This window comes from Ochotona princeps, chromosome 19 (genome assembly GCF_030435755.1).
Source record: "Ochotona princeps isolate mOchPri1 chromosome 19, mOchPri1.hap1, whole genome shotgun sequence".
Lineage (NCBI taxonomy): Eukaryota > Metazoa > Chordata > Mammalia > Lagomorpha > Ochotonidae > Ochotona > Ochotona princeps.
This window is the reverse complement of record NC_080850.1, coordinates 1,567,726-1,589,503: the sequence shown is the minus strand read 5'-3', so window position 1 is coordinate 1,589,503 and position 21,778 is coordinate 1,567,726. Positions and strand designations below refer to the sequence as shown.

The following is a 21,778-nucleotide window of genomic DNA, read 5'->3' as shown; positions in this document are numbered from 1 at the left end:
AGGGAGGCAGAGGGCTACCATGCAGCAGATGCAGCCGTGTTTGGAGCCAGTTTGAAAGAGGGGTACAAAGGCACTGGGGAGATCCATTACCAAGGCAGCACAGAGTCAGAGAGGCCGCTCCAGGAATTGGGGGTCCAGAGAAGAGTGTTTCTGACAGCGGTGGGATCATTTTTCTGTCAACAGTCATTCAGGCTGGCCATTGAATGTTATCAAAGATTAGGAACCAGCCTGCTGTAGATGGATTGAATTTCAGGTCATGCCTGGGGTTGCCTTGGTAAAGCCAGGCCAAGTGACTTTGTGGGGTGCTGTGGACAGGAGCGAGGCAGAACAGGTGCTAGGGTGAGTGTCTGGACGCAGGAGGCCGTGGAGGGTCTCTGCTGATGGCCCCACTCTTCCAGTGAAACAGGAGGTAGATGGAGTGGCTGGTATCACAGCCTTACAGGTAGGCAACAGGAAGGCCCTGGTGGTGCTGGGGTCGGTGGTCTGGGGTTCAACTGTTCAGGGGAATGTGGGACAAGGTTTAATAGGGGTGTAGCTTTACCCACTGAGAACGGGATGACGTCACTGGGCTTCCCATTAGAGAGGGTGAGGGGCAAGGTGGTGGAAAAAAAGGTGGGAGCTGAGGTTTCCTGGGTGCTGCAATCATTTCTTGGTGATGACGACGGTCCAGCAAGACCACACGACGGAGAGGTGGCAGCTGAGGTTTCCTGGGTGCTGCAATCATTTCTTGGTGATGACGATGGTCCAGCAAGACCACACGACGGAGAGGTGGCAGCTGAGAGCAGGCCAAGCTCACAGAGGAGGCTGAGGGCGAGATCCTATGTGGATATCCTGGCTTATGGTTCCACGGGAGGGTCATCCCAGAGCTCCAGCACAGCAGGGGCGAGCCTACAACAGTCTGTGGTTTCTTTCTATGCAGATGAACATTGCTAACCTACAGAACTGCTAAGTGTTTGAGATGAGGGCTGCATTAATTACTCTGATTAGATCATGATACCTTTTGTATCTGTGCATCAAAATATCCCACTGAACTCATAAAGATGTAGTTACCAGAGCCAGGAGGTACGGGGCCAGGGCCTAGGGTGTTAAACCTCCGGCTGCTGGGGGGCCTTGGGATGGGCGCATCTCAAGCCTGGAACACACACGCCTGCTACCACGTACATACACATGGTGAGCGGCTCCCGGGCGGCCAGTGAGCCATTTGGCGCCAGGCTCCGCCTGCTGGCCGCCCGGCCGGGGAGTTCTGGGATTTTGGTTCTTTGATATGCTGCTTGGGTAGCTCCATCCTGAACCCACAGTGCTTTGGGGACGTGAATCAGTCTTAAAGATTCTCAATGGCAGTATATCTTCCTCTGAAGAACCTGTAATCACTTTATAATGCAGATTACTGAACACCAGTTCATTCAAGAGCCAAGATTCCGGGCTTGTCCAGCAGGATGTCCCCATTGCCTAACATGATGAGAGATCAGCAGAGTGGTCACAGTAGGCAGGACCATGACATTGACTGGCATTTTAGAACCATATCTGGGGGTAGAATGTGTCAGGGATGTGTGGGTCAAACCCCGTGGGAATTCTGACCCCACTGGATGGCTTAGGAGGGCTGGTGGTGATAAGGCAGGAGTCGCGATAAGCTATGGGATGTGCTGAGCTGACCCAGAGCAACCACTGGCACGCTTAACACTGGCTGAGAACAGGCCCAGATGGGGAGCTATGGGGAGGCTCTGGCTGGGTGGAGTTTCTCACTAAGGGGCGCAGGAGCTGGAATGGGGCTGTGTTATGGTCGGGACACAGTTGTAATCTCCCTTGGCACAAGTGTGGACTGGGACTTGATGCACCGAACCGGGTTATACTGCAGCACAGTTTGGTGCTCTGGAGGACCAGGGAGATGTTGGACGGACTAGGCTGGGTTTCAACCCCAAATGAGCCATATATGAGCTATATGTGGGTATGGACGAGCCGTGGCTGGGCTGAAACTTCCAACAGCAGGAACCAGAATGGGTTGAAGACCAGTTAAGAAAGGCTGCTGCTCCTGCTGGGACAAGAGGTGAAATGAGCAGTGCTGGTCCATGGACCTGCTGGTATGCACGAAACCTGACACCAAGAGCGGTCTGATGGAGGACCCTGAGCAGCTCCTCTGATAGGACACGGACCCTACAAATAAGCGCAATAAGCATGGAGGTAAACAGCCCAGAAGAGGTTATGGAAAGTGTCCCACTGGCATCCATTTGGCATGGGTTGATGGCAGACCAGGCTGAGTCAGTTCGCGTCATCCACTGGCAAGTCCGAGCGCTGGAGCTGAGTATAGGTCAGGCCAGGTTTGGTTGCAACAAAAGCAGTACACAACACAAAATGCCAAGGCAAGGCTGCCTGTGCTGGATGGGACCGCAGCACCCAACCAGCACACCTCCCGCTGGTTTGGGTGAGGGCCGAGTGTGTGATGGGCAGAGCCAGGATGGATTGCAACACTCACCGGTTCCGGTGGAGGTCGGGGCTGAGAATAGAATCAACTCAGTGGTTGCAACCACCAGCTAATTGGGGTGATGGACTGAGGCAGGCACTGTGCTTGCTAGTACATATAGGAATCTGGTCTGGGAACACCTCAAAGTTTCTTTGGGGATCCCCTCAATCGAAATGGAGGAAGCAGAACATTAACCAAGAAAAGATGGAAGATGGAGTAGGTCAATCAACCGCCTCAGCTATATGTTGGCAGCGAAAAGCTGGACCAGGGGGAGACTCTATGATGGACTATGTCAATCGGTGGACTCTGCAGCAGCTTCATTGTACCTGGAATGGTGAGATTGGCAGGGACTTATGACTGGTGAACTACCGGAACCACTTGAGCAAGGAACTCAGAGATGTATAGAACCCGTTATATATAAACTAAAATTGAAATGTCAATGGAGTAGATACAAGACGTGGTTAAGAACTCGCATGTATTTTTAACATATTGGTTACTCAATACTATGTCAATCACTTCTATAACGTTATAAATTGTTGCTGATGGTATGTTGGAGCTTTTAATTGATCGGGATGATACTCTGCTGGCTCTACCTTCAGACCAAAGACGGTATCCCTAAGAAGCCGTTGAACTTAACTGGACAATAAGTTGCTGGACTCTATGCTTGGTATATGCTTGCAATGAAGGAATCTCAACTGAACCTGAATTGTGGTTATGCAACAAGGTGGAGGAATCCACCATGGGGAGAGGGTTTGGGGAGGGGGTGGGAGGAATCCCAGTACCTATAAAATTGTGTCACATAATGCAATGTAATTAATAAATAAATTTAAAAAAAGATGTAGTTACCATGTGCCAATTATATAAAAGAAAATATTAAAACCTGAAGGGGGGGATCAAGATGGCGGAATAGAGTAAGGACACATTTAAATGGGTGGAGAAACATTTGATCAGGATGAAGCGGAGAGGGCACATTCCAGAAAACAGGAGAGTACAGAACAACAGCAGAGGGATACCTAGGGACTGACAGAGAGACACAGGAAAGCAGCGGACACAACGGTGTGGTGTTGCAGTGACTGATACTCCAGTGGCATTCAATTAACGGCAATCTGAACTCCACCAGCAGCTGAAACTCTACCAGCAACCAGGTGGGAAGGGTTTTCCCTGGGAGCTTGGGAGGTGAACCCAAAGAACTGTCCATCCTGCTGGTCTGTTTGATTTGACCAGGAGCAGAGACAGAGCAGCAGATCCCAGATGGGCAGTGTGAGAACAGGGTGGATTTCACAGCCCAGTCAGCCCCCTAGAGCTCAATTGGGCACCATTTTGCATTAGGAGGCAAGGGCAAGGAAAAGGACTGAGCAGTGCTGAGATGGGAGTGAACTCATTTCTGACTCAGTGAACTGCATCAATCTGACATTCTACAGGTTCCACCCAAGACAGGTCTGGGTAGCCCTTAGACCTGACGGCTAACAGATCAAGAACTCCAGTAGTGGCATGTCGGGTGCCATTTTGTACACTGTGGCAAAAGCTTTAGGACTGCAGGGGACAACAGTGAACTGTGCATGTGCTGAGCTCGCGAGAACTCACTGAGTTCAGAGCGTTGCACTGGTTGCACTGGAAAATAACACTGACTGTGGCATCGTACGGGTCAAAATGGGTCCATGTAGCCCTCAGACATAATGACCAACAGGTTCTGGCAAGATGAGCACCACCAACAACCTAGCTATATAGGACACCTGGTATCTTCCTAATCCTGGGACCTGCTCCAACCAGAAGTGGGAGAAAGGTTGCAGAGACAATGCTGCAGCCTCAGCGCAGTGACACAGGAGGTGGAGAGTGGTGAGCCAGGACCTGGGGCTACAGAGACCATGGTGGAAGTCTAACATAAGAACCCAGACCTGGAACTCGCTGGAGGGAGTGGCACAAGTGACTGCAAGCAAAGAGCTGGGTACCAACTGCAATAAGTAAAATTACGTTGTGGACCTGTGGGTGACAGAGCTTAGAAATCTGCCCCAAGGAGAAGACTCTGCTAACTAGAAGTACAATGACCAAGAGCAAAAGAAGACACACAGGCACAATGAATATTACTGAAGACTCCCCTGCAAAGGAGCAAAAGCCTATGCCAACCTCAGAGTTCACCGAGGAAGACATCGAGAAAACGGGGGACACAGAATTCAGAAAACTCGTTAGAAAGCTTCTGATCAACAATGAGAAACACATACAAGAGTTCAAAGAATTTAAGGAATATGTTCAACAGAAAATAGCAGCAATAATGCAAATCAAGGCTGATAGATCAGAAATTAAGAACACAGTAGAGCAAATTAAAAGGCTGGCTGTCCTTGTCACTGCTGTCTGCTGCCCTCATCTCTCCCTAAGGTGCCAGCTCTCTGGGGCTTAGGATAGCGTGTCTGGAATGTTCCATGGCCTATAGGGCATGGCTTCATCATCACTGCCAATGAAGATGTCCCCTCTCCCTGGGTCACTGGATTCTGTCATTCCTTGCTGGTTATTTCCTGCCAGGCACTTGTAACAATCTATAGTGATTATATGTCCTCCAGTGCTGGGGGCTGGCATTGTGGTGTTGTTGGTTGAGTTGCCACCTGTGATACGAGCATGCCATGTCAGAAAGCTGCCTTGAGTCCTGACCTCTCTGCTTCTGTTCACCTCTCTGCTCAGGTGCCTGGGAAGGCAGCAGAAGGCCCAAGTGCTTGGATCCTTGCCAACCCCATGGGAGACCCAGATGAAGCTCCTGGCTTCTGGCTTCAACCTGTCCAAGCCCTGGCTGTTGCAAGATGGAATTTGAAGATGGAAGATCTCTCTCATTCTCTCTGTCTTTCAAATAAATGCTTTTTTTTTTTTTTTTCAAATCCAGTTGAGTGTTGATGTCTCCCAGCCCACCAGCAGAGCAGCGGCCTGAGTACTGCCTCCCAGCCAGCCCCAACGCTTGGTGCACATGCACTGAACAGGCAAGGAGCAGACAGGCAGGAACCCTTCCTGCTCAGCGCCTTCTACACTCACCATGCATGCCAAGATCTGTGCTGCACTGCCACCCCCTCACAATCTGGACTCTGTGGCCTGGAGCCAGTTGGGCACCCAAGGCTGAAGGGTGCATTCCTGCTTAGGAAGTGAGGCCTGCTGCAGGGTGGACTCCCCACAGGGCCCACGGGTGACTGTAGAGTCGTCTCCCCACGGGGCCCACTGCTGATGGCAGGGTGGTCTCACCATGGCCCCACCATGGCTGGCCCCACGAGTGCTTTTAGTGGACTGCATTTCTGTACTTGGCTTTCAAACACACACTCCAGGCACCAGCACATGGGAGTGATTAAGTAACCAGATGCCTAGGGAAACAGACAGAATGGATCTGAGAAGTAGAGGGCATGGTTGATTCCTGTTGGCCTCTTTGACCCAGTGGGTCTGGCCTGATAGCTCTTCTCAGGCTGGGAGCTACTGCCACTGCCACTCGGGGGCTGGGGCAGAGCACCTGGGTGGGCATGCTGTGTGTGCATACTGGCAGAAAGTGGGACTCAGAAATCACCAGAGTGGCTCTGTGTGTGTTTGGTGTGTTCTGGAAAAGCAAATGAGGAAGAGGGTTGTATGTCTAGTAGGGGCCTGGCAATGGGAGGGGGGCAAGGGCCTGCCTTGGTTGCTGTCCCTGCTCACAGGCCCACAGCTGCCCTGTGGCTGCCCTGTGCCTGAATGCTCCGGGTCTCCCACATGGGTAGCATTGAATCAAGCACTTCAGACATCACCTGCTGCCTTCTAGGGTGCATACCCTAGGAAGCTGGTATTAGAAGCACATCAGGGACTTGAACCCACCCAGGCTCTTCCATGTAGGATATGGGTGTCTTAACTGCTGTGCTAAACACTCACCCCACAGACTAATAATTTAAAATGTGCATTCTTTGCCACATGCAACTGCTGAATTCTCAGCTAGTTTAGCTTAGTGGTGAGCTTAGATTTCCTTTAATGCCTTTATTCAACAAATCCCCCTTCCTGTGTGTGGGACACAGCTTCAGTTCTCCATCAGATTACAACCCTGCCTTCATGACCTATTTGAGCACAATCTCACAGCCAAGGAGGAGGGAGACTGGTGTTCCCTGAGGTCTTCCCTGGGAATGTACAGAGGCCTGCACAGGCATCTGCATTCTAGATTCTCGAAGATGGGGGGGGGGCTTTATCAAAGTCTTTTTGGACATCTCATCCACTGGATTGTCACGATAAGTCTTGAGCCTTCCCCTTGTCTGCTCTGGTTGCTAGCACCATTTCTGGCAGCTGCACTGTCCAATAATCGCTGCTGACTGTTTTCAGCAGACAGCAGACAGAGTGAGTACACTCTGCATTAGGTTGTCATGAGCATTGTGGTGTGGGGAGCTGAAGACACAGGAATCCAAGGCTATAGGGAAACAGAAGAGGCTGGGGGGCAATGGGGACCAGAGAGGGAGGAGGACACCTACCAAACCACAAAGGACCAGGGTCCCCACCTGGCTGAGGATGGTCAGGTGCCATTGGGAGGTCAAGAATCAGTTTGGGCATGACCTTGTCACAAGTCTTTTGGGCAAGCCCTCACTGGGGTGATGCATGGGGCTGGTGTTGATGGGGTGGGCATGTGCACAGTGAGTTTGTTCTGGGTGAGATGAAGATGGTGCTGAGTGTAGCTGAGCCTGCAGGTTGTATGTGAAGGAAACCATCCCAAGGGAAGGATGGACCAATTTTGGGCTGGGGGAGGAATGCCTGGAGAACCATTACGTGATGCTGAGTGACCCACGGCAGAGTAAGGAGCCAAGGCTGCGGAGAGACACTGCTACAGGGTGGCAGGCTGGGTCCATCAATGAGCCTGACAGCAGATGTCCCTTCATCGCAGAAGGGCAGATTGAGATGAGGGAACACTGGACACTGTGGCTACTAGAAACAGCATAAAGTGGTTGGGGGGCCAGGGAGCAGCACCCAGCAGACTTCCGAGCCTAGGCTGAGCAGCTGAACACACCCAGGACTTACCAGGGTCGCCTCTTCTTCCAGGTTTGCCACGCCGTCCTGGGGGCCCTGGACGGGAAGACAAGGGTGCACAGGTTAAGAAGGGCAGTAAGAGGGCTTGGGCACAGCCTGTTGGTTTCCAGCCTCCCACCACTCTGTTGTGGTCTTGTGGGAGCAGCTAGCCTGAGGTGGGTAGAGGGGTGCAGGGTCGTGCACAGAACCCGCTGTATCCACCCCCTTTCCTGTTGGCTGTACTTACACCCTTCACGTACTGACCCTGTCACCCCATCATCTGTTCCCTCCCCAACTACACATGCTGACTCCCAGGAAATGCTTGAGACTCAGGAGTCTAAAGCTGAGAATCTCTGGTTTGTGAGAAAAGTGAGGGTGGTAGCGACTTATGGAAGGCCTGACAAGCACTGCTTTACACTCCCTGAGAGAGGGGCTGGTGCGATGACTCGTCTGGCTAAACCTTTGTCTGCAAGCCAAGTATTCCATACAGACGCTGCTTTGTGTCCTGGCTGCCCTACTTCTTGTGGAGCTCCTGCTCCCTGTGTGTGGCCTGGGAAAGCAGTTGGGGATGGTTCAAGGTCTTGGGACCCTGCACCTGCATGGGAGACCCAGAAGAAGCTCCTGGCTCCTGGCTTCAGATTGGCTAAGTTGTTGTTGTTACTGCCATTTGAGGATTCAACTAGCAGATGGAAGATCTCTCTCTCTCTTTCTATAAATCCGTCATTCTAATAAAGAAAAATAGTTTTGAAAAGTGCTCACTGAGACAAGACAATAGGGTAGCAGCAGGAAGTGGCACTCGCATTTCCAGTGCTTCGGTGTGCAGCAGCAGGCACTGCTGCCCAGCCATCCCTTCCCTCCCTGCAGCACACGGTCCAGGCACAACAGTCCCCACCTCCCTGACTGTCCGCTCTGCCTCATCCGGCCCCGAGACCTGTGTGTCTGCGCTGCTGTGGGAGGGCTCCAGCTCAGAGCTCGGGCCTCCCCGCTTCAGGCTGGGGACCTCGGCCAGCACTCCTCGCTTGGGCCTCTCACCGAGCTCACACAATCCCACTCCTCTTCGTCGGATGGATTCTCCATTTTTTTTTTCATAAAAATGAATGCAGAAGCAAAGGATATAGATACTATTTTGTGACGTTTAAAACCATTATTTGGGGGCCGGTGTTGTCGTGCAGTGGGTTAACTGGCCTCCCATATGGACTCGTTTGAGTCATGGCTGTTCCGCTTTGGATCCAGCTCCTTGCTAATGTGCCTGGGAAACGCAGCAGAAGATGGCCCAAGTGCTTGGGCGCCTGCACACACATGGCAGATCTGGATGCAGGTCCTGGCTTTAACCTGGCCTGCTGCCAGCCATTGAAGCCATTTTGGTAGTTAACTAGCAGATGGAATATTTCTCTCTCTCTCTTTCTGTAACTTTGACTTCCAAATAAATAAGCAAATATTTATTTTATTTATTTAGAAGAGTTGCAGAGAGAGAGAGAGAGAGAGATCTTTCTTCCATATGCTGCTTTATTCCCCAGTGGTTGCAATAGCCTGGGCTGTGCTAGGTTGAAGCCAGGAGCTTCATTCAGGTTTCCCACATGGGTGGCAGGGATCTAAGCATTTGGACCACCCTCAAGTGCTTTCCTAGATACATTAGCAGGAAGCTGCATTGGAAATGGAGTAGCTGAGACTGGAATTGGTGTTCACATGGGATGCTGGCATTACAGGTGGCAGCTTAACGCACTACACCATAATGTTGGTCCCCCAACAAATCTTTAAACAAATTATTTCAGAGAGTACACTCCCCAGTGCACACAATGGCAGGGGCTGGGCTGAAGTTGCGAGCTGAGAATTCAATATGGTTGTTCCATGTAGACGGCAGGGATCTTAGCCAAGACCTGCGTGAACAGGAAGCTGGAGTCTGGAGTCAGAGCTGGGACTTGAACCCACGCATTCTGCCATGGGATGCAGGTGTCCTAACCTGCACCTTATCCACGAGGTCAAATGCCTGCTCTGTAAATGACCTTCTAGAACTCTCTGTGCTGCCTACCTTCTGCTAAGTGGATGGTCAGCCCCACTTTTTGTGCACGTGACAGGCAGCAAAGCAAGCGCCTTCAAAGTCAGATTCTGTTGTAGGGGGACATAGGGATGCCCTGAGAGAGGAGAGACCCAGTTGGGTGGCAAGGGCCCCTTGGAACTACCCAGGTTAGAACCTGACCTCGTGCCAGGCTGGGGAGTGAGATCAAATGAATATCTTGCCAGCCTTCTGGGCTGGGGTCAAGGGTCAGGGTGGTTAAACAAAACTGAAAAAGTTAAACCATGCTGCTCAGAGTGTTGAGGGCACTCCTGTCCGGGATGTAGCTGGTGGTTCTTCCCCATCCTGGGCACAGATCTCTTGTGTGGAGCTTGCCCTGGAAGCAACCAATCGACAAGTCCAAGATCCCAGCCCAGCCCAGGACAGACTGCAGCTCCTCATACTGCGTGGGATGTACAAAGCACACGTTGGTGACCTTGGCCACAACACGCTGCACCTGCACATGTTCCACGGCTTCCTGCCCTCCCAGCCCAGCCCCGTCTCAATGTCCTCCTCAGCTCCCTGTTTGGGGCTGAGGTGCCTGGACCCACGGGAGCTTGTCAGTCACACAGAACAGCCAGGCTGGGTTGTTTACTCAGAACACCTTCTTCTCTGTGGTACATCTGTTTTCAGGATGGGCGAGGGAGCGGGACCCTCACCAGCACGCTCAGCGCCAGCTCCTCCGCTTGTCCGAGGGAAGAGACCCAGCTGTCACTTACAGAACCCTAGGGTCTTGAAAGGCTGTGGAAGGCAGTGCGTGGCTCAGCAAAGCTGCTTGGCCAAGGGTCTTGGGCTTGAAGGGTCATGACTGGAGGCTTAAAATAATATATTCATTTTGTTTATTAGCAAGGTAGAGTGACAGAAAGAGGAAGAGACAGGGACACAGAGATTTGTTTTTTCTGTCTACTGGTTTGCTCCATAAATGATTGCAATGGCCAGGGCTTGACTGGAGCCAGGAGCCTGGAACTCCATCATGGTCTTCCACATGGGTGGCAGGGGCCCAAACACTGCGGCCATTTTGTGCTGCTTTTCCATGCCCATTAACAAAGAACTGGATTGTGGCAAACTGACAACAGGCACCTGGTCTACCCTTCATTTTGAGATTCTTACTCAACTGTCTGTCTTATCTGAGAAACAACACCTCCAGAACTCAAATTCTGCACCCCCATCTAAGTGTAGGTCCTAGCAGATCCCAAGGAGCCAAGCTGTGACCCCTTGGGGATCACCCTGTGTGTCCTCCTGCCCTCATCTGCACCTAGGCCTCTTCCCGTGGCTTCAGCATGCATGCCCCACAACCTTCTATTCACCCGCCATCTGCTTTTCTACTTATCTCTTTCTCCTAACAGTTAAAAAAACAAAAAACAAAAAAACAACCAATGCTACAAGCTGCTGGAATTTCAAGGCATCCCCACTGCAATTAATGTGCTTTTGGTTACTATAACAAAGTGTTGGAGGATGGATGACTTTATGAAGAAATGAGGTTTGGGAGGTTCAAGAACAGGGTGCTGGCTTCGACACAGCTGGGAGGAAGTCTCACGTGATGCCATCACCTTGGCAGGGGTGTGTCACAGAGGGGTGACACTGCTGAGACCTGGGGCTGGGAGTCTGCAGAGGGCCATGCCTGTTCTTTTACCTAACCTTTCCTGGAGAATCAACGCAGGGTCTCTGAAGAATCACCTTAATCCTTTGTGAAGGCAGTGTGTCCTTGCCACGTCTCTTGCCCTGTGACCTGGACCTCCCATCAGTCACAACACCTGATCCTTCGGGGGACACACCACAGCAGCCATGGCCTCCATCAGGTCCACGTGTCAGTGGGGTCTGTCTAGGCAGGTGGCAGTCCTGACTACCTGCTGTGTTCATTGGGAACTGGGGTAACTCAGTGAACAGGACCTGTGTCAGGAGGAACTGGACCAGCAGGGGACCTGTAGTCTGCCTCACATGTGAACTTGGCTGCTCTCTCCAAAGGCTCTGACTTCACTGGGTACCCACGGCAACCAAAATGATACTTACTGAAACAGTGGTTGGTCCATGCTTTACTGAGCGATTGTCTTATACTTGGAGCTAAGCCCAGTTCCATGCTTTTACTCATACCATTGTCCCTTGGAATTCATGAGGGGGATTGGTCCTAGGATTCCCAAGAGTCATGGCCATTCAGTTTCCTTCCTTGAAATGGTGTGGTATTTGAATATGGTCACACGCACACAGCCTCCTACGTATTTCACATTCCCTTTGGTAACTAGCAAGGACATGAAGCTGTTACACCATGTTGTTGAGGAACCATGTTAAGAAGAAAGTCTGAGGGCAGCTTTATGACGCATCAAGCTACACTGCTGCTTGCAATGGTTTGCACCCATTTCAGAGCGCTGGTTTGAGTCCTGGCTGCTCTGTTTCTGAGCCAGCATCTTGTTACGCATCCTGGGGGGCAGAGGATGATGGCTCAGGTGCTTGGACACCTGCCCTGACATGTTCCTGGCTCCTCTCTTCCTCTTTGTATCAATTTATCTCTGTCACTCTACCTTTCAAGCAGATAAAAGAATAAGTATTATATATGGAAAAAAGCCTGTACATGTTTAATACAGATGCACCTTTTTTTAAAATAATACATATTTATTAAAAATTCAAATACAGAAATAAAAGCACAATAATCCCACCCAGTATACAGACAGCCACATAAATCCCCTTCCCTCTAATCCCATTCCCCAGAGGTTATCACTGTGAAAAAGTTAAAGTATATCCTTTGAAACATTTTCCTTTGTATATACAAGTATATATAAACACACATAAATGCACTTTTGCCTTTTACAAAAATGAAATCATGTAAATGTACATATTAATCTTCAATTTCTATCTTCATTCATTCAATATACAGAAAATTCACAACAAATCTGATTATCAGTCCTCTTGGGTTCGTTATTCCATTATATGCACCTTTTTAAAAAACATTTTCCACCTGCTGTTGCTTGAATGTGCAACATGAAACCTGTGTACGAGGGCCTGACTGCATTGCTCACATCAATCCGAGCAGGAAGGCTGTCTCCATTGCACAGATTAAGAGACTGAGGCCCAGAGAGATGCCTGGGACCTCTGAACCATCCAGCTCCTAGTGGGCTGAGGTACACTGGCACTATCGTGAGCCCAGCCGAAGGCAGAGTTAGAGAGAGAAGATCTTCCATTTGCTGGTTCACTCCTCAAACGGCAGCAATAGCTGGAACTGGGCTGATCTGAAGCCAGGAGCCAGGAACTCATCTGGGTCTCCCACATGGGTGTAGAGGCCAACATTCGTCACTGTTCTCCCAGGCTATAGCAGGGAGCTAGAATGGAAATGAAGTAGCCGGGACTCAAACCAGCACCCCACATGTATGTCAGCACCACAGGCAGAGGCTCAGCCTACTACACCACGGTGCCGACCCCCTATGTATTCTTTTCATACGCCAGGAACTACACAAAACGTCAGCTGCCAAGGTTATGAGTGTTGCCTTAGCTGGCTAATCTCCCACCTCCAAGTGACAGTTCATGTTCCAGCTGTTCCACTTCCCATCCAGCTCCCTGTCTGGGAGAACAACTGAGGACGGCCCAAGTCCTTAGGCCCCTGCACTCACGTGGGAGACCCAGAAGAAGCTCCTGGCTCCTGGTTTCAGATCAATTCAGCTCTGGCCATCGCAGCTATTTGGGGAGTGGACCGACGTTTGGAAGATCTTTTGCTTTGTCTCTGTCTCTGTAAATCTGCCTTTCCAATAAAAATATATAATTTTTTTTTTAAAATGTCAGCTGCCAGGCATGGTTCTCAGACATCCATGGAGTAAATGTTTAATCAAAGGCTGTCAACAGCTCTGGGTCTCCAGGGCTGTGCATCAGACGCCATCCACAGTGCCTGCTCCTCCAGTGAGGAGCAGCTGTCATCAAGCATTTAAAACAGGATGAAGACACCCAGATCTGAGCCACACGAGACTCGAGAGCCGTGTCTCAGAGGGTCTTGGTGAGTGGGGCTCTGGCAAGAGCGGTGCCAGTGGCCTGGGGAGGGGAGGCCTGACCCACACATGCTGAGCCTGTGCCAGCCTGGACCTGGCTGTTTTCAGCATTTTAGCCTGCCTCTGTGTAGCTGAACCGCGGCTACAACGGACCCCATGGACAGAGAGGCAAATGGGCGTCCCAAGGACAAGTGTCCTGTCCAAGTTCCACCTTGTCAGGGAGATGGCCCACGGTGCAGGTCCAAGCAGTGAGAGGGACCCAGAGAGAGACACAAGAGCAGGTGACGGCAGAGGCTGTGTCCCACCAGGAATCCTTCCGGTCACTGGGGAGGCAGGGCAGGAGCACTGAGCTCTAAGTAGAAGCACTGCTTTTGGGAAGCCCCCAGTCTTGTATCCTGCAGCAGGGACTTAAAGGGAGGGGACTTGGGGGAGCCCTGAGCTAGACTGTGTGTCTCTCTCCCCCTATGCATTGGAGAATCATCCCAGGGCAACAGGTGGAGGGGGTTCAGCTCTGCTGCCCAGCATCGTCCCATTATGGGGGTGCTGGCACAGCCAGCATGCTCCCTGCAAGTGTGAGCCTTCCTCCGCCTCGGATATCCCGATCTCCCACCTGGTGAGACAAACATCTCTCTTCTTTATAAATCAAAGATTTCAGGTAGTTGGTTGCAGTGGCACAAAGCAGAGCAAGACAGTTAACAGGCCGTTTCTGAGGCCTGGAGGTGCCCCTCTTTACCCATCTGCCTGGGCCCTGCTGGCTGCAAGGATGATAGTGCCCAGAGAGTGTGGCCCATCTCTCCCACAGGGCTCCAGGCCGTCAGATCCAAGGGCCTGGAGCAGCCTGGACTGGAGGGGGCGAGGCCGGGGAGGCCTCCACAGAGTGGGAGAGACATTCTCACTTTCTTCAAGGGCCCAGACTGAGTCAGATTAACCCGGGTGAAGGAAGGTATTGGCTTCCAAGGTACTGGTACCTGCTGCGTAGGTGGGCACTATATCTGTGGCACAGGTGGGTGACGGGGCTCCCCAAGGCAGGGGCCTGTGGCTTTGGCACCCACTCAGTCCCAGATCTGTGCTGGTGGAAGTGGACTTGTTCCTGGGCCCATCATCTCCTGAGATCCTGTTTCCTGTGGGAAAACAGACTCCAGAGAGATGCCGAGGAACCAGCACACCCCGAAGACGCCACATTCCTGAACTCTCCAATCACCCCGAGCCTTAATCACTGACACATGGGCCGGTGCACTTCTCCCAGCTTAATGAAGGCAAGGATTTATGGCTTTCAGAGAATGAAAAGCTTTTGCTTTTTATTTTTAATTTTTTTTTTAAAAGAACCTAAAAGGCCATTCAGGTGAGAGGAACGAGCTCTGCCTTTAACGAGCACTCCCTGCAGCCCGCCTGTGCAGAGGCCCCTGGGAAAGGGCAGGGGACCCCAGTTCCTGCTCCCCATCAGCATTTTTGTGGGGTGGGCTCTTTGCCCTGAGACCGGTCACTTTTTCTTATTTTATCCCGGTCATCTATCCATATCAAAGTCATCTAGGTAATTCATTTACTTTTTTTTCTTCTAAATTAAGAAAGATGACAGTCATCATACATATTTAAGGAAGCACAGTCTGACAGTTCAACTCATGTATGCAAATGATCAGATCAGGATAATTGGTCTATCACCTCAGATGTTCTTGACTTTCAATGCTGGGAACGTTTGAAATTCCCTCTGCTAGCTATTTTTAAATTCTAGGAAGAGTGACAGAGAGAGAGAGAGACAGAGAGGAGAGACACAGAGGGGTCCTTCCACCCACTGGTTTGCTCCCTAGATGGCTGCAACAGCCAGGTGTGGGCCAGGCTGAGGCCAGGATCCAGGAGCTCTGTCAGAGTCTCCCAAGGGAGTGGTGGGGACCCAAGCACTTGGGTCACCATCTACTTCTTTCCCAGGCACATTAGCAGGGAGCTGGATCAGAAGCAGAGCAGCTGGGATTTGAATCAGTACCCATATGGGATGTTGGCACTGCATGCAGCAGTTTAATGCGTTATGCCACAATGCCAACCCTGTCTCTCTCTCTCTCTCTCTCTCTCTCTTTTTTTTTTTTACATTTATTCTTTATTTATTTGAAAGGTAGAGACAGAGGCAGGAAGGTAAAGACAAAGATCTTTCATCTGTTAGTTCACTCTCCAAATGGCTGCAACATTCAGGGCTGGGCCGGGCGGAAGCCAGGGGCTAGGAACTCCATCTGGGCCTCCCTCATGGATGCAAGAGCCCAAGGACTTAGGCCATCCTTTACTGCTCTCCTGGACACATTAGCAGAGAACTGAATGAGAAGTGGGGCAGCTGGGACTTGAACCTGTGTCCATGTGGGATGCCACCATCACGGGCGGCAGCTTTGTTCGTTACACAGCAATGCTGGCGTTTCCTGTTATCTACTTCCTTTTTTGCGAAGTATTTCGAACCTCTCTACTCTTCACTGGACCGCATCGTGTTCTGCACGCCCCAAGAGCCGGAGTGCAGCTTGCATTCACACAGCCCGCGGACCCCAGCTCCGTGTTCGTAAAGCACCAGCGATGACTTCTCCCGCTCCCGCTGCTGCCACTGCCGCCGTGGCACACTGCTGCTCGCACAGCTGTGCCCAGGCTCACGTGTGGGAATCACTGTTCCAGATGGAAGCCATCGCCGTCTCATTTTACCAAGGTGGAACGTGGGCCCAGAGATGCCAGGTCACTGGCCAGACCTCACTGTGGCAAGGTTGGGATTCAGCAGGTGCCACGCTACCTCAGGTTGCCACAAGGTGGGAAAGAGCTGCTCTAGGTGCTGGTAGAGAGTGGCTGGCTGGCCTAAATCCCAGGCCCAAGCCCACCCTCCCCATGTCATCTGGCCTCGAGGCTTCTCGGTGTCTGTGATGGCCACATCACCTGACCAATGGCCCATGGTGGAGCCCCCAGCCCACAACTCCTAACACACAGGGGACCAGGTCGCTGTTCTGCCTCGCTGACTGAGAGGTGGCCTAACCCGGCCTTTCGCAAGCACAGTGTCCTTTGATAGGACATGTGATTGCTTGCTGTCCTTACAACAGAGTTCCCTGGCCACGGTCCCTCTTGGTTGACCCAGTCTTCCCTCTCTGGCCTGTTTTCGTCCTCCCTGACTCATTCCTGGCCCAGACATATCATGCCCCCCTGAGCTAAGCTGTTCATGTCTCCAACATCCTTTCTTCTTGCCAGGAGAACTCCTACGCATCCTTTAAGAGCCAGTGGAGATGTGGGTTTCCTCCCTGCCTTCCTGGCTGATCATCCTTGGCCCAAGAACACTTCCTTGCTGTCAGACAGAGACATCTGTGTCCTTGCTAGATCATGCATCCCAAAAGCACAGCCCATGCTTCACTCAGCTCAGCACCTGGTCCAGGCCTAGGCAGAGTCTGACCAAGCTCACTGGGGTGATGGGCACAATGGCCACACCCAGAGGCCCAGTGAGGCCAAGGTGTCCGTTGGCGGCTGTGTCTGGGCCCGAGCTTCACCGAGCAGCAGGAAAGGGGATCACAGGTTCTTTTCTCATTTTTAGTGCTTAGCACCTGTGCCTGCCCCCTGCCAGTTTATGAACCAAGGGCAAGCTGCCATGGTTTTCTAGCTGGGGCTAGAAACCACTTCAGTGGCTCAAGCCCCAGTAAACTGCTCTTAACCACTCCCCAGGGAGAGCCCCAAGACCCCAGATAATTAGCCGCATGTGTGTGGGAGACAGGCCTGTTTTTTTTGTGTGTGTGTGTGCAAAGATTTATGGGCCAGGGGAATATCCTCATTGACCTCCGTTTCAGGGAGGCCTCTTTCTGGAACACTTGCCGAGTACTCCATCAACGGCACGGCACATGTGCTTGCTGCGAGCCGGCCTGCCAGCGCCAGCCCCGGCACATGTTTCTTGTCTCACTCGCGTTTCGGTGCTGGCTCTGGAGAATGCATGTATTTCAGAACGTCCCTAAACAGCTCCGGATGGAGCACCATAATTTACCCTTGGTGAACGCCGTCACTGCTCTTTCCAAACACACTTGGGAGTACATTCAAAGTTTATTTAGAAAGAATCCATATATTTAAATAGACTGAAGGAGCGTGGTACTCTTCCTCACAGTCCCAGCTCGCTGGGCCCTGGGCAGCAGCAGCCCCTTCGGGTCACAATGGGGGCCCCTTGGAAGAGCCCACGGATGCGTGAACCTTGGGTTGTCTGTGCACACGGGCGGTTCTGACCCCCCTCTCTGCACTTACTCCTCTGTTAGGCTATCTGCTTCTCCCTCTCTCTGATTGTGTCTCTGTCTTCCTTCCATGCACGCACCCTCACTCCCTCATCCATTCATTTATTCTCACCACAGGGAAGTAGCTAACACAGCTTTGCATGGAAGAGGATGTCCCAGTCGACAGCAGACTGCACGCGCAGGCTGATCTCCCAAGCTCACAGCCTGTTAGAGGGCTCTGTAGGACATGCGCATAGTGAAATGAGGCAACTCTCACTGTGGTCACACTCGGCTGTGTTTATTTTGGGTAAATGAGTGACTTCTCATGCAAACAAATACCCATCTGCATTTCAGTCCAACCATCCAACTGTCCAAGCATTGTTCTATCCATCCTTCCATCGTCCTTACATCCTTCCATCCTTCATCCATCCTTCCATCCTTCATCCATCCTTACATCCATCCATCCTTCATCCATCCTTCCATCCTTCATCCATCCTTCCATCCATCCATCCTTCCTTACATCCATCCATCCATCCTTCCATCCTTCATCCATCCTTACATCCATCCATCCATCCATCCTTCCTTACATCCATCCATCCATCCATCCATCCTTCATCCATCCTTCCATCCTTCCATCCTTCCATCCTTCATCCATCCTTCCATCCTTCATCCATCCATCCATCCATCCTTCCTTACATCCATCCATCCTTACATCCATCCATCCTTCATCCATCCATCCATCCATCCATCCTTCCATCCTTCATCCATCCATCCATCCATCCATCCTTACATCCATCCATCCTTACATCCATCCATCCTTCATCCATCCTTCCATCCTTCATCCATCCTTACATCCATCCATCCTTCCTTACATCCATCCATCCATCCTTCCATCCTTCCATCCATCCATCCATCCTTCCATCCTTCCATCCTTCCATCCATCCTTCATCCATCCTTCCATCCTTCCAAGCAAGAAAGATGCATTAATAATCCACTCTGCTAGATGTTGTGTAGGGCATTAGTACTGAAGTGAGTATGTCCCAGCTCTTGCCCTTGGGTAGCTCACAGCTTGGGGACCACATGGGCTAGCAATCTGTTACAACACACCTTGGGAAATGATGTCAGAGACGGGGGTGGGCGGGGTACAGCACCGTGGGGGCCAGGGAAGGAGTACTGCTGCTGCCTGAGGGGTGTGTGTGTGTGTGTGTGTGTGTGTGTGTGTTGGGGGGTTCTGACTACAGAAGGAGAATGGAGCTGTCCACAAATAGAAAACTGGCACACCTCTCCCTTTCTCCCAGAGCAAATGGGACAGCCCACTTGGAGCGTCACAGTCTTCATGGGCATCCTTGAGTCACTTTGCACATTTTCTGTCACGTACAGCCTCTGGACCGCGCTGGAGCTGCTGAGCCTCAGCAGTCTTATAGTGATCCTATGGCAGCTACCGTGATGCCCGAGTTGTCGTCTCCATCCTGCAGAGATCTGGAGGCTGGCCACAAAGCTGCCGGTCAGGCCGCAAGGCCTTTGCAGCGCCTGCCCGTGGGTGGCCTTCGGGTGGCCCTCGGACGGCACTGGTCGCTGGCCTCCTTGCTACCCCTTTGATGGTTTCACTCTGGGGGCTCAGAACTGCCTGATCAGATCAGGCATCAGGTTTCTTGTGTCCCACTCAACCTAGCAGACCAGGGAAGCCCAGTGCCCTGAGCCCCCAGAGGCCTGGTATGGCCCAGGGCTGTAGGGCTGAGAGTGTAGCCCTTGCCAGAAGAGCAGGGACCATGCACAGCAAATCCAGGCCCTGCAGAGGCAAGCAACATTGCAACCAGGGTCAGGCCCATCTGCTGGGTCGGCAGCCCATTTGCCCCATCTAGCCCAAGGATTCTCCTCTGTCCCACGAAGCATCTGGGGTCATCCTTCATGCCTCCAGCTCCCGCAGTCTCCACCTGCTTAGCTCCTGCCTCTCCTCAGTCTCGACCATCTATAGACCACTGGCCTCCCTTCCCTAGGCCTCTCTCCACTCTCTGCTCCACTCTCTGGCCTCTTCTCGGATCTCCATCCAAGGGTTATTTCTAGGTCCCAGACCATCCACCTAAGACCCAAACCAAAGAAAGTCACAGCCAGTTCCTCCTCAGAGAAGCAGGATGGTGAACCATGACTCTCTTACACACAGTCACACAAACTCAGGTCAGTCCTTGGTTTTCTGGTCTGTTTCCCTATCTATAGAATGGATATATTTGTATCTTTCTCATGTTGCAGTTGTTAATGTCAGCATGAGGGCAGCACACAAAATAAGGCTTTGGAAGCACATGGTTAGCCTAGCAGTTAAGACATCCCTTAAAAGACCTATATTTTAAGCCCAGCGTGGTGGCCTAGTGGCTAAAGTCCTTGTCTTGCAAGCGCCAGGATCCCATATTGGCGCCGGTTCTAATCCCAGCAGCCCTCCTTCCCATCTAGCTCCCTGCTTGTGGCCTGGGAAAGCAGTCGAGGATGGCCCAAAGCCTTGGGACCCTGCACCCTCATGGGAGACCTGGAAGAAGCTCCAGGATTCTGGTTCCTGGATCAGCAGACAGAAGATCTTCCTTTCTGTATCTCATTTTCTCTGTATATCTGACATTCCAATAAAAATAAAATAAATCCTTTTTTTTAAAAAAAGATTTTATTATTATTGGAAAGCTGGATATACAGAGAGGAGGAGAGACAGAGAGGAAGATCTTCCATCCGATGATTCACTCCCCAAGTGAGCCGCAACGGCCGGTGTGCGCTGATCCGATGCCGGGACCAGGAACCTCTTCCGGGTCTCCCACGCAGGTGCAGGGTCCCAAAGCTTTGGGCCGTCCTCCACTGCTTTCCCAGGCCACAAGCAGGGAGCTGGATGGGAAGTGGAGCTGCCGGGATTAGAACCAGCGCCCATATGGGATCCCGGGGCTTTCAAGGCGAGGACTTTAGCTACTAGGCCACGCTGCCGGGCCCAAAAAATAAAATAAATCTTAAATCTTAAAAAAAAAATGAACAAACAACAAAACCATTATGGGCCCAGCACAGTAGCCTAGCAGCTAAAGTCTTTGCCTTGCAAGTACCAGGATCACATATGGGTGCCAGCTCTAATCCCGGTGGCTCCATTTCCCATCCAACTCCCTGCTTGTGGCCTGGGAAAGCAGTCGAGGACGGCCCAAAGCCTTGGGACCCTGCACCCATGTGGGAGACCAGGAGGAAGTTTCTGGCTCCTGGCTTCTGATTCGCGCAGCACTGGCTGTTGCAACCACTTGGGGAATGAATCAACGGATGGAAGATCTTCCTCTCTGTCTCTCTTCCTCTCTGTATATCTGACTTTCCAATAAAAATAAAATAAATCTTTAAAAATAAAATCACAAAAAGACCTGTATTTCACACCTAAATGCATTGCTTACCTCTGGCTCCTGAGCCAGCTTTCTTTTTTTTTTTTTTTTTTTTTGTTTGTTTTTTGTTTTTTTTTTTTAATTATTTATTATTTAACTTCAGTAATTACATTGTATTATGTGACACAGTTACATAGATACTTGGGTTCTCCCCACCCCTCCCCAAACCCTCCCACCATGGTGGACTCCTCCACCCTGTTGCACAACCACAGCTCAAGTTCAGTTGAGATTTCCCCATTGCAAGCGTATACCAAACATAGAGTCCAGCATCTTATTATCCCGTCAAGTTCAACGGCTTCTTAGGTATACCCTCTCTGGTCTGAAGACAGAGCCAGCAGAGTATCATCCCAGTCAATTGAAACTGAGCCAGCTTTCTGCAAACATGGACCTTGGGAGGCAGCCGGTGGCAGCGCCAGTACTGTGTTCCTACCGCTCATGTGGGGGAACTGCATTGAGTTCCTTGCATCTAGGCTTGGAGGACACTTCTACCATAGACACAGAGGACAAACAAACGGGAACAACTCAGAGGGGACAAAGCTTTATAAAACAAAACAAAACAAAACCAAAAACTTAAAATGCCGGTGAGTAATATGCTCACGGATAATGGTGGATATCCCCTCCATGAAACAAGATCAGGATGCTATAAAGATCTCCAGGAACACTGATGCCAGAATTCCTTGCAAATTAAAAGCATGAGTGCAGTGATGACCATTTTACCAGAAATTGAGTGGTGAGAG

General features: G+C 51.3%; 1 protein-coding gene across 1 annotated transcript in view; it reads right to left on the bottom strand.

Annotated features, from left to right (window-relative positions):
* COL23A1 (collagen type XXIII alpha 1 chain) overlaps positions 1–21,778 on the bottom strand; it is a 277,978-nt gene that overhangs the window by 41,230 nt on the left and 214,970 nt on the right. Inside the window, exon 3 of the mRNA XM_058677690.1 lies at positions 7,451–7,495. Coding sequence (XP_058533673.1) covers positions 7,451–7,495 — 45 coding nt within the window. The remainder of the gene's footprint in view (positions 1–7,450; positions 7,496–21,778) is intronic.